Source organism: Odocoileus virginianus, chromosome 3 (assembly GCF_023699985.2).
Source record: "Odocoileus virginianus isolate 20LAN1187 ecotype Illinois chromosome 3, Ovbor_1.2, whole genome shotgun sequence".
Taxonomy (NCBI): Eukaryota; Metazoa; Chordata; class Mammalia; order Artiodactyla; family Cervidae; genus Odocoileus; species Odocoileus virginianus.
In genome coordinates, this window is record NC_069676.1 from 50,684,863 (window position 1) to 50,698,078 (window position 13,216).

The window sequence follows — 13,216 nt, forward strand, 5'->3', positions numbered from 1 at the left end:
CATCTACTCTTTGGGCCACAACCTTATAACTTTTCCACTGTTGTTTGTTTGATACATTGCTTTAAATCAGTTTTTAAGAACCTTACTTCTTTACATTGCCTCATCCTATTCAATAAAATTTCTAAAATATCAGTTTTGTTATCTTAATGTATTACTCTCCAATATACATGAAAACATTCAGTTCAGTTCAGTCACTCAGTTGTATCCAACTCTTTGCGACCCTATGGACTGCAGCACGCCAGGCCTCCCTGTCTGTCACCAACTCCCAGAGCTTACTCAAACTCATGTCCATTGAGTCAGTGATGCCATCCAACCATCTCATCCTCTGTTGTCCCCTTCTCCTCCCACTTTCAATCTTTCCCAGCATTGGGGTCTTTTCCAGTGAGTCAATTCTTCATATCAGGTGGCCAAAGTATTGGAGTTTCAGCTTCAGCATTAGTCCTTCCAATGACTATTCAGGACTGATTTCCTTTAGGATGGACTGGTTGGATCTCCTTGCTGTCCAAGGGACTCTCAAGAGTCTTCTCCAACACATAATTCAAAAGCATCCATTCTTCAGTGCTTAGCTTTCTTTATGGTCCAGCTCTCACATCCATACATGACTACTGGAAAAACCATAGCTTTGACTAGATGGACCTTTGTTGGCAACGTAATGTCTCTGCTTTTTAATATGCTGGCTAGGTTGGTTATAACTTTTCTTCCAAGGAGCAAGCATCTTGCTTTTTAATATGTAATATTAAATATTACATATGTAATATTTATATTAATATGTAATGTAATACATGTTATATATAATATATATAATAATGTAATAATTAATATGTAATGTCTCTGCTTTTTAATATGCTATCTAGGTTGGTCATAACTTTCCTTCCAAGGAGTAAGCATCTTAATTTCATGGCTGTAGTCACCATCTGCAGTGATTTTGGAGCCCCAAAAAATTAAGTCTCTCACTGTTTCCTTTGTTTCCCCATCTATTTGCCATGAAGTGATGGGACTGGATGCCATGATCTTAGTTTTCTGATTGTTGAGGTATAAGATAACCTTTTTCACTCTCCTCTTTCACTTTCATCAAGAGGCTCTTTAGTTCTTCTTCACTTTCTGCCATAAAGGTGGTGTCATCTGCGTATCTGAAGTTGTTGATAATTCTCCCCGCAATCTTGATTCCAGCTTGTGCTTCCTCCAGTCCAGCATCTCTCATGATGTATTCTGCAGATAAGTTAAATAAACAGGTTGACAATATACAGCCTTGATGTACTCCTTTCCCTATTTGGAACCAGCCTGTTAAATACATGGATTTTTAAATATTAAATATTAAAACATAAGTAACTGTTAAGCTAAAGAATGTTCATCCACATCACACCCTAGAATTGTCATATGTCCCAACTGTGGAACATGTACCACAGTTTGGAGTCCACAGATCTTGCTCTAAATTTTTGACTCAGATCCTTCCTCTTAACATACACTAACTCAAGATTCTTCTGTCCAGTCAACTGGAATCAGGTTCAGATGTTGCCAGTTGGTTTTTATATCATTGTGGACACTCACCAGTCATCTATCTATTTCATGTTGAAAACTTTGGGTTCATGGTGACACCTCTCCGGGTTTGATGTGACCTTACCTTTCTTCAGATTCTTGTTACAGGGATGACATCTGTGAGGACACATAAATCTACCCCTACACCATATCTCCATGTCCCTCCCTTGTACCTTCAAACTTCATATGATATTGCCAGAACTTCATTTCTCTTACGTCTATATGCCTGCTCTTGTTTGAGTTATGTTTTTTCTCAATCTCATTGGCACACTTTCAGTTTAATATTTCCTGTGGTTGTGGGTCAGCCTTCTCTTCAGCCCCCAGTTGAAATGCTTGATGAGCCCAAAATCCAGAGTAGGTGCTTTCCATTGACACATGTTTTCCCCTCACCTCACTGCAGTGTCCCCAGCCTGTGCAGAAGTTGGAGCCCGTTTTTTTCTCTTAGATGTGAATCTGTGCCAACACTCTGGTCTCAGATTGTCATGGAAGTATCTAACCTGTTGATGTTCACAGATGCATGTCTTATTTTCCAGAAGGAGTTTTTCCTTCTGTGAGGGTAGACCGGTTGTGTGTCTGGGCACCTCTGTAAGACTCCTCTGCTTTAATCTGAGAGTAGTTACCGGAGTCTTCTCCAGGTGGTTTTTTCCTTTTCCCAGTGTTACTTCATCTCATCCTTATAATTGGTCATCACCCCATGAGGTAAGTTCTCATCATCCACATTTTATAAACAAGTAAACTGGGGCTCTAGGGGATCAGCAGTCACCCAACTGGTAAATGGCAGAGGAGGAATTTGAACCCAGGCCATGTCCCTTCCCCATCCCATGTTGTCTCCAGAAGGGTGCCTCTGTCACTTCTTGAGCCACAGAAGTGAAAACCTTTCTAGGCTGAGTTAAAGAAGGAAGAAAAGCTATCTGTCCAGTGCCCAGCGCTGCCACAGAGGCAGCTTGGACCATTTTGAATGGGTTCCTCACTATGTGTGGTGGCAGGCAGCAGCCACACCATGGCCACCCCCTCCCCCCACCCCCCATCTCACAGCAACTCTGCAGTGAGCTGTGTGCATTCAGCTGTCGCTTAATATGCTGGGCCGAGGCAATCACTCTTGTTTGTGATCACCTCAGAGCAGATGAAAGGAGGTTTTTCATCTGTGCTGCCAGATGAATGGTAGCAAAGGAGATTACTGTTTAATCTCCAAGTTTCCATGCAGATACATCATACAGCGGAGACTAGACTGGTGTGTCTAGGTGAATGGTACTGACACACAAGCTGTACTTTTTTCAGACAACTGTAGAAGGTAGAGCCAGAGGATTGGAGGGAACCAGGCACACAGGCCTTGTACTTTTTAAGATTTCTTCCAAGAGGTTGCAAGGTAACATTTATCATTTTGTCCCAGCTTTTTAGTGCCTACAAAGACATACCTCTTTTTATTGCACTTCACTTTATTGTGCTTCAGAGATACTGTGTGACACCCCATGGTGTCAGATAATGATTAGCATTTTTTAGCAATAAAGTTTTTTTTAATTAAGGTATGTACATTGTTTTAGACATAGTGTTATTATATACTTAATAGGCAATAGTGTAGTATGAACATAACTTTTATATGCACTGGGAAACCAAAATATTCATGTGACTTGCTTTGTTGCGATATTGACTTTATTGCAGTGGTCTGGAACCATAGCCACAGTGTCTCCAAAGTACAGCTGTTCCAGGTCCTCAAATACGTTTCTTGGAAGTATGGTTCTTCAACTTGGGTATACAATAAGATCATGTGAGGAGCTTGTTGAAAATACAGACGCCTGGTCTCCCCAGTACATTTTGAATCAGGTAATGGCTGGAGCTCAGGCCTCCGCCATTTTAAAAAGTGCCATCTCTATCTGCTACCAGCTCTGCAACCTAGAGTTCATTACTTTTCATTTATGAACCTCCATTTGCTCATCTGTAAAATCGATCACTAATAATAGCTTCCTTGGAGGGTAATTGCCATGAATAAGTGAGCCAGTGCATGTAACATACTTGACAGCAGGCCTAGAACATAGTAAGCACCTAATAAATGTTAGCTCCGATTATGATGATTACCGTCAGGAGTCCTACTTTATGTTTGACTAAGAAAATACCCCCTCTCTGGAGCCTGCAGATTCCAAAGGAGAGGCCCACACGTGAGAGTAATGCAGAGTCGCCCTGGCCCAGAGAGAGCCCATTCAGTGCTCGAGTGCCATGCACCGGCAGCCAGGGGTGGGCTGCGCAGCCTTGGTGGGTCTGGGGATGGACTCTTGGGTTTTGTTTTACACGGATCTTATTAAATATCTGCTGAGATTATAGCTCTGGTTAATTCTCTTAGTTCAGTTAATTCATCCTGGACCCTCTCCCAGACAGGCCCAGGGAGAAGTTGAGAATTCAGCTCATGTACTTCGCACGTGTGTCTCCCTTGCTGAAAAATAACTGCGACCACTCAGAGGTGTACGTAATGCCTCTCTCGGAGCTGTCGAACCTGCGGCATGTGTCTTTTCTCAGGTAGCCTCTGCAGATCCTGGGTACTCTGGACACACCTGTTTGTTTTGGCAGACAGCATGTGTATCGACAGGAATTCCTATTGTCACACACACTGTAAGGTGTAATGTGGCTCTGGTCTTAATTATGTGTGGTTACCACATGTGACTGAGACCTGCATAGTTGATGTGGCCCTTAGAAAGTGAGGCCTTAGAAAGCTAATGGCAGGAAAAAGATTAAATTAAAAAGAACATATTCCAGGCTGCCATCTCTGGCATTATCACTATATGAGCAAAACAGGTATCACAGCATTAGGCATTATGTTATCCTGCTTTGTTAAAAGAAAAAAAAATTTTTTATATAAGCACCTATTTCTACGTATAGAAAACCAGCTGGACTTTTATGCACCAGAATATATCTGGAGTATTTGTATGCCATTGTATACTTTTAAACTAGAGAGAAATGCATATTTATTATGTATTAACTAATTTTTAAGTTATTAAAAATACTCTTATCTTACATTTCATTTACTATCTCAACCCATTTTGCAATGAGTTATGGTATAAAAATAAGTAACTGTATCAGTTTCTTCTTTTCCCATAAGTAGTGGGAAAGAAGAAACTGCATTGTCAGCAATACATCAGCAGTCTGTGTGTGGGCTTTCTCAGTTATCGGGGAACCATAGATTAGAGGGAGTGTCCCTCCTCAAAAGTAAGTTCTCAGGGAGGAAAGAAGGCTATGTTGTGAGCAGAAAGGGTCTCTCTAACTCTGAACATTCAAGTCCCTGTTCAGCCATTAATTAGAGGTGCATTTCTAAAATGTGGTTTTTGAAATGTTGTTTCAGGAGCAGGCTTCCCTGTTGTACCTCGGCATCTCATTCCTGTGAATCTCTTCGATCTGGGACCAGCTAGAATGACTTCCCCGTTCTCTCATGAAACCCATTTTCACTGGCATTCTTTCCCTTTGCAAAGCAGAGGGTTATTGTGGGCACCACGTGTCAGCCAGTCCATAGGGGACCGAGATCGGTGGTAGTTTTGCTGAAGACACCTTGCCAGAAGTTGTGATCGCATGTCCTGTGTCTGTGGTCCAAGCACCATTGACATTTTTCACTTGTCACCTCCCTGTTTAATACAAGATTGCCCAAACTATGTTTTAAGATTATTTTTTAAAACATTGTCCAAACTGTTTTCATGTGCTCAAACGTGTTGCCCAAACTGTTTCCTAAGATATTTTTATCATAGGGACTGAGACTGGGTCAGCAAGCTTGTAATCAGACCAGCTCAGATTTTAGTGGGGCTTGGCATGCCACCCTTATCAGGAGCAAAAGCTACAGGGGAGAAAAATTGCTTCAGAAAGTCTTGATTCCAAGCTTCCTGTATACTTGGGTGTTTCCCAGAGATGGCAAACTCCAAAATTGCTGCGCACTCATCATTTTTTATTGCAAAATTCATTAAGCTGCCTTGCTATTATCATCCTATCTTGTCAAGATGATACATTACAGGCTTCATTGCAAAACTTTAACAAGTGGGAGAAAGTACACCTCTCACTCCAACATAGCCCAGGAAAGCCTCTGGGCGTTTGCTTCTGCCTTAGTATTTTTCGTGTAACGCCCTGGGTCTTTGCAGAACCTTCATCTGGTGACTCCCTTTTCTCCCTGTTTGATCATGTACAGAGACGGTTCCCTCCTTTGGGCTCTGTGAGGCGTTGTGAGCTGCTGTTACAGATCAGTCATCTTCCCTCTTCTTTTTGACAACTAGTCCAAGACCTTGTGGAAAGCTAAAATACCAGCCTGTATGATGACATACTGTTGTGCATGGTGGGAAAGCTCCCCTAAAGTGTTATCAGAGGTCTGTGTTTCCTGTTTGCCCTTCAGCTCTGAGTATTCAATGGGCCAGACGTGTTCAGGCCTGCCAAGCCAGGAGAATTTGGCTGGGCTCTGCATGTGCGTTCCTTGTCTCGCCTCTGGGTTCTGTGATCAGCAGAGACCCTGCCTTTTGTATGTGGTGCGCTTGTCATCAGAGCGAGTGGGAGTCACTTGATAAACATGGAAAGTGAAGGAGCTTAGCTCCAAAATTTCCATGGCAACCCCCAAAAGAAATACAATATCACCAAAATTATTCTGTGGCTTGCTTTTTTTAGTTGCAGTGATTTGGTTGCATGCTCATGTTTTTCCGCTCCTGATTTGTACAGAAAACAGCGACTGCCCACTGTAACCAGTACTTTGGTTTCAAGGACATTAGTGGTCCCTGCATGAAGCACCTGAAAAATTAAGTCACACAAAACTGCCTCCTTGTGTGCTAGCAAAACACAACCTGGTAGTTAGGGTTGCCTTATTGATGTTTATTATTTATGTCATGACCACTGTAGAGCCTTAATCTCTACTGTGCATGGCCTGGGCACCAGGAGTGTATGAACTAACCTTCACCTCACTGGCCATTGTCATGGCTGCTTGATGTAGTCTGTGTGGACAGACATGGCCCTGCCCTTGATTAGCGTGCATTTTTAAGGCACAGATCCACATCCAGTTTGTTACTCCTCAGGGAACACGTGTTAATGAAAGCATCCAACACGTTACCCGTGCACATTTGCAATTGTTTGAGCTTTTATTTTACCATTTCTTTGTCCCTGGGCTCTTTTTTCCTGTGAGTAATAAGAAGAGAGATTCTTGTTGACAAATAAGCAAGCGTTCTCACTGCCTTCAACCAGTTCAGGAAAATTCCTGCATTGTGGGGATTCTTTCTGTTTTGGTCACTTGATCTTGTTGATTTGACTCATAGCTGGTTGCTGTTTTCCTTTTTTCAGCCCACTAGCCTGTGATTTTTTTTTTCAGCAATATAATTGCCATCAGTCCTTCTACCTTCTGATGTGGATGCCAGAGCTCGTTTGACTCATCAGTGACTCAAAAAAGTCCAGCTCTGGTATTTGAATGATCTGGTTAATTTTTTTTTTTTTTTAATCTTTTAGACTGCTTGTTCTCATGTTTTTCTGTCAGAAGCAAATGTCCATTTGCCCACTTGACAGACGTCCTCCTGTTTTGAGTGACATTACTGAATCATTTGCTCTTTTTTTTCTTAATTCATTGAAGCTGCAAATTAGAATTTGTTGTAGTATAGTTTCCTTAACCACTAAACGTTTGATTTGCTGTTGATTTTACTCCCCACTCAGTCTCTGCAATAATCACCTTCCTACTCATCCTCAGAAAGAATTGTCATCATTTCAGCTTAGACATCTGTCCTCTTAGAAGCTCTCAGTCTTATTATGTGAGGTCTCCTGTCAAAGAAAACTGTAGTGTTCCTGTAGTCAGAGAGTGCCAGGTTTTTCAGGTCTCCATATCACGTGACCCATGGAGGATGTCGGGAAAGAGTCTCCCTCTTGGGATGCATATTTGTCTATCTTGGCTGCAAAACTGTGAAATATTATGATTAAGTTTTTGGCATTTTCTTCTTGGACAACGAATTCCTCTCCTTGAGTTTTTGCTTTTGTTGTTGTTTTGTTACAGGTCCACCACATGTGACAGGTCCTAGATACCTGAATATAAGTCAAAATATAATCTCAAAAAGAATTTATTGTTTTAAGAAAGAATCCTATGTCCTCCAGTAAATGAAACCCTCCTCAAGCTCAGTTAGGGTGTAGCCACCTGTTTTATTCTATTAACTGCTAGTCCAAGGAAGGTTGAGTCCTCGTTATCTATCCATACCCTCGTTCTCTTATGGGTTTATGGGAGTTTGGAATTAACACACAGTACTATACGTAAAGACCTACTATATAGTACAGGGAACTCTACTCAGTACTCTGTAATAACCTGTATGGGATGAAAAAAAGAATAGATATATGTGTAACTGAATCACTTTGTCATACACCTGAAACTAACAATGTTGTAAATCAGCTGTACCCCAAAATAAAATTTTTAAAAAATAAAAAAAAATTTTTTTTTAGGAGAATATTTTTTATTTATTTATTTATTTATTTTTTCCATTTATTTTTATTAGTTGAAGGCTAATTACTTTATATCATTGCAATGGTTTTTGTCATACATTGAAATGAATTAGCCATGGATTTACATGTATTCCCCATCCTGGTCCCCCCTCCCACCTCCCTCTCCAAAATTATCATTGTTCCACATGCTGCAGCCTTCCTCATTAGCTCATGAGAGAGACCCAGTCTATAATACTGTAGTGGCAGCTAGCTTCTTAAAACTTTTACCTAAATCCATTTTTTACAAACAAATCTTTTTTATGAGCATTAGGATTCTGATAAAATATTTTATAAAGCAAAGCATCTTTCTGTGACTTTTTTCAGTTGTGATTTCAAAATGTTGTCTGTCCTGTGCCCAATCTTAGGTTGCTTATAGTCTACTGAGAAAGGTAGACATATGAACCAGTCAGTACTCTAATATTCATCTGATTAAAATACAAATGAATTAGTGTCAGTCTGCTGTCTGGGGCCTAGGTTTGGTACTCAGGAGGAGCTCAATAAATATTTATTGAATAAGTGAAAATTAAAAAATGTTTCATTTCAGATACTCTGTTTTCTAATGAATAGTAAGATAGGAATAAAAGGTCCTGATAATATTTTAGAAAAGCTAGTATTCTTTTAGCAAGGCATTATTTTAATTCATAGAATTATACCCCTCTCATGGACAAGTAAATATAATCACAGAGAAACATGAGCTATAGTTATCTCTTCTCTTTCCTGTGAATTCAGATAATGTCCTACATACTTAGCCTCAAACTAGAGTTAATAAAACTCTTCATCTCTCCTCTCATGAAGCAGAACACACATCCTTTGAGCCCCAGAGAAGTGTCATCCTTACTCCCCATGGAGTGGAGGTAGTCTTGGTCTCCTCATACTGTTTCAGGAGTCTTGATTCGAGGATTTTGTGCAAAGGAAAATTTTACTTACTTATGAACTGATTCATACTGATAAATGGCATGTCCATTCTCTCAATGATCCCCTAATTATGTAATTTTGGAGTTGTTTTTCTTCCTGGTAGCAAGCTCCCATTTGCAGGCCCTATTAGTCCTCCCACATCTTGGCTTGATGTAACTCTTGATTTCTCTTTCTTTGTTGTTTCTCTTTGGAACTCAAGCTTTTGAAATATGAACTGTTCTAAACCTCAGGAATCAACTTAATAATCTACTTTTTTCAAAATATGATTAGAGTTCGAGGATATCCCATAAGCTTCATGAGTTTTTTTGACTCAGAATTCTGAGAGGCTTCAATATGGCCTTGAGAATGTGCCAAGATGCTAGGTGTTATTGATGTGTATGTGTGTGTTTGTATGTTTTTGTATTTGTGTACCTAATGTGAATATTACTCTAGCATCATTTCATAAGCTTATTTTTTATATACATGAGTATATAAAGGAAGAGCATTATATAGATATATATAAAGTATATATATAGGAATATGAAGTATATAAAGTATATAAAGGAAGTATACATAGGAAGGGCAAGGAAATGCAAAAGAAGAGCATTTTTTATCATAACACCCCCCCCCACACACATTTTGCCTAAAGAGACCTGAGTTCAAATGTTGACTCTGAAATACCATGGAAGTGAGCCTAGTATACCATATATAGGTATAGGTATACCTATATGGTATAGGTATAGGTATACCATATCCTCTGGCTCATTTCAGAAAGATCCAGTGAGGATTAACCCAGATATGATATTTCTTGATACATGAATTGATTGCCCAAAACATCAGTTGATTCCAATATGATGTATCTGTAAGGAATGTGGAACAAGAAAGATATTCTATGTCTCTGATGTTCTGCTCCTATAGTAGTGCCCATGCCATTTATCTAAATCATCCAAAATGTTTTCTTCAGCACATGGTTCCAAGTTTTTAAAGATGGGAAGAAACAGAAAGTTCTTTTCTTTGAGCAGTGTTCTGAAGTTTACAAAATGCATTCTTGCATGTGATCCCACTTGATCCTCATGACAGCTCCCCAAGCTGTGCAAGGCATTTCTCAGGCTCCCCATTGTATAGCTGCATTAACCAAGAAACAGAGAGCCAAGTAATATTGCCTGACTCTACATACCCAGTCAGGGGTGTGGTCTTGGAGGGAACTCAGGGTTTCTCCCCTCTGACTTGGTAATATTCTCCAAGCACTAATATGACTGCTTGGAACATAGACTCAGATTTGTATATGTAGACTACTCTTTAGTCCTTACAGGTCTATTGGTCAAAAAACTTTCAATGGAAGCTCAGCATCAAATACTTGGAGTTAGAGGCAACCCAGAGGGGTCTGGTTGGGGAATGATCAGGGGGTTAGATTGCATAGCCATAAGGAAGTGGATGGTCAAAGAGTAAATATTTTATGGTGTGGTACCATAGGGTCAGAGGTAGGACATGGCTTAGGCAAGTAAGACAGTTTTAGGGGCAGGAGTTTTAGAATAAAGGGTGAATGTCACAGAAGCCAAAAGGATATGATTGACTGCAAGGGGGCTTTGAAGGTTCTCTCTGTTCTGACCATCTGCCAGTCCAAAGAAGATACAACTTATGGTGTGGTGGTTGAGCCACTCAGGAAAAGGCTGGTCATGTGAAAGAGAAGATATGTCCTGTCAAGCGGAGGAATGAGTTTTGCTCTAAAGTTTCACATCACCTGTTACTCTCAGGTTCTTCCTTGTAATTCCCACTTAAAAAAAAAAAAATCATTTATTTATTTCTGGCTGTGCTGGGTCTTTGTCTGGGTCTTTGTTGCTGTCTGTGGGCTTTCTCTAGTTGCAGCGATCCAGGGCTGGTCTCTAGTTGTGGTGTGCAGACTTCTCATTGTGGTGGCTTCTCTTGTTGCAAAACACGGGCTCTAGGTACACTGACTTCAGTGGCTGCAGCGTGTGGGCTCAGTAGTTGTGGCACACAGGCCCAGCTGCCCCTTGGCATGTAGAATTGGCCTAGACTAGGGATCAAACCCATGTCCCCTACATTGGCAGGCAATTTCCCAACCACAGGGTCCACGGGGAAGTCCTCCCACTTGTGATTCTTATTTGTCCTGTAATTCTTCCCTATGTCCTTTTCCTAGTTTCATCAGCACCAGAGAGCACCGTGTAACCTCATTATTTATAAACTTTTGGATAGGTAGGAACAGACTATCCCAATGGAATCAAATGGAATAATATTAATATGGGGTTTGTGGGTTTTTGTCCCCCACAGAGGAACAAAGAAACAGCCTCATCAACTCCAGTTTGGAATCTGTCGTCTCTTCAAATGCGAACAGCATCCTCAATTCCAGCAGCAGCTTACAGCCCAACATGAACTCCAGTGACCCAGACCTGGATGTGCTCAAACCCACCCGGCCCAACTCGCTGTAAGTATGATGTCCGGCTGCCGGCCACAGGTGGGGTCTTGTCAGCCATTCTACCCAGAATGTGCTCTCTGGCTCCCCCTGACTTTGAGTATTGTCCCATGAGCCCAATGTAAACCTTCTCCCTCAACTTGGAAGCTTGGCTAATAAGTTTATTTCACATTTTTTAAGCATCATCATCTCGAAGGGGAACATACTGCTTCTTGGCCTTGGTGACGTTTGACCTACCATCCTGCTGAGATGGCTTTGGTGATGGCTCCTTGCCTGTGCTGGCTGCTGGGGCATGAAAAACTATTTCTTTTAGTTTTACAAACATCCGGGCACTGTAGTAGCTCAGTAGATCAGTAGCTACATTTGTTTCACTCATTTGTGTTGTCGCAGTTTCCCCCCTTCTCCCCAACTTTGTTGAGTATGTTCAATGCTATCTGTCTCCACTGCTAGAGAGAATAGCTCCAGGAGCCCTTTGAGTCTTTGGCTCCTCAAATCTTAGCATGACCATGATCACAGAGCAGATGCTCTAAAAGAGAAGAACCTCTGTTGCTTCATTCTTGGGCGTTGAGCACCCACAGCTGAGACAGGCAATTTTGAGGCTGGTTGTCCAATCCTCCACGGAAACTAGATCTACTCTGCTTGGGCCAGAAAGTTCTCTCTTGTGGTTGCATCCCACATTACTTAGCTTGCTTCTTCAGACCACCCCATAAATCTCATCCACTAAAGCCTTTGCAGAAAGAATGTGAGGCCATGACCAGAACAACTGGACCCTCCGGCCACAGTTGTATGAAACTCAGGAAGAGCAGAGTTGACTTTGCCTTTCTCTGGTGAAAATAGTTTGAGGTTCAGCCACAAATTGCCTTCAGGTCAGTCGTTTCTCTTGGTGAGACACCAGCATGTTAGAACCTTTCCTACCCTTCTCCTTGCTGTGGTTGCATGATTGCACCCCGCCATTCTATCTCACATATTTACAGACCCGCAAAATGGGTCTAACATGTTTTTTCCTTAGAAGAGACTAAGGGATACTAAGGGTTGGAATGAGAAATGACTCTAAAATGGGTAAGAGGTGCTTAGAAAATGCAGCCACAGTGTAAGATGAAACTGTACATTGAGAAAATCAGGTCTCTTTTTAATTGTTGACAGCTTTAAATCCTACCTTGATATTCAAGAAGTTTAATTACTTACCTGTTATGAGGTAGATGATGTGTTTGTTTACCAAGAAGTATCCTCAAATGTTCAAAATAATGTAACTTGTTCAGCTTGTGGGCAGTGAGTCCCTTCTGGTTCTCCACAGCCAATGGAGCCTCCCTCCATTGATGGATGGCTCCCTCAGGGTCTCCTAACACTGCTTTCCTAGACTTTAAGGAGATTCTGGTTCCTTTTCTTCCATTTTGTTTACGCCTCTCTACCTTGCAGTTGCTGAGGTTATTTGTTGCTCATCATGAGCATAGTTGCTCAACACTCCCTGATTTTCACCAGCAGCACCAACTACTGGTCTTGAAGCTCTGTTTTCAGCAGCTGGTGTCTGGGAACCCCTGAGGCTTTGTTGAGTATAGTGTGTCCAAAGAGGCTGCTTCAGCAGTTACATGGAAATGGGGGTTGTGTCCTTTAAACAGGTCATGGATGAGGGGGCTTGTGACTTTTTATTTTTTGATGTCTAGTTGTGATTTTTTCGAGAACCCAGTCATTTGTCATGTGCTATGAAATGTACAAAAGTCATACTTTAAGTAAGCTAGATTTGTTTTATGTAAAACACTAGCTATCACTTTACCTGCTTCATGCCATCCACAGGACACATGCCTACCTGCTATAGGTTTGGGGGCTTTCCCAGGGAAGGGAGTATGAGGCCAAGAACAGTCTCCTTGTTTGGTGGAGGATGGGAGGCTGGAATGTGGG

General features: G+C 41.3%; 1 protein-coding gene across 14 annotated transcripts in view; it reads left to right on the plus strand.

Annotated features, from left to right (window-relative positions):
- ARHGAP26 (Rho GTPase activating protein 26) overlaps positions 1-13,216 on the plus strand; it is a 548,614-nt gene that overhangs the window by 452,358 nt on the left and 83,040 nt on the right. For all 14 annotated transcript variants that reach the window (XR_011486887.1, XM_070465556.1, XM_070465553.1 and 11 more), the window contains one exon: positions 11,179-11,332. Coding sequence is in view for 13 of the 14 variants with exons in the window: in XM_070465556.1 (XP_070321657.1) it covers positions 11,179-11,332 (154 nt within the window). In the remaining variant the exon portion in view is untranslated. The remainder of the gene's footprint in view (positions 1-11,178; positions 11,333-13,216) is intronic.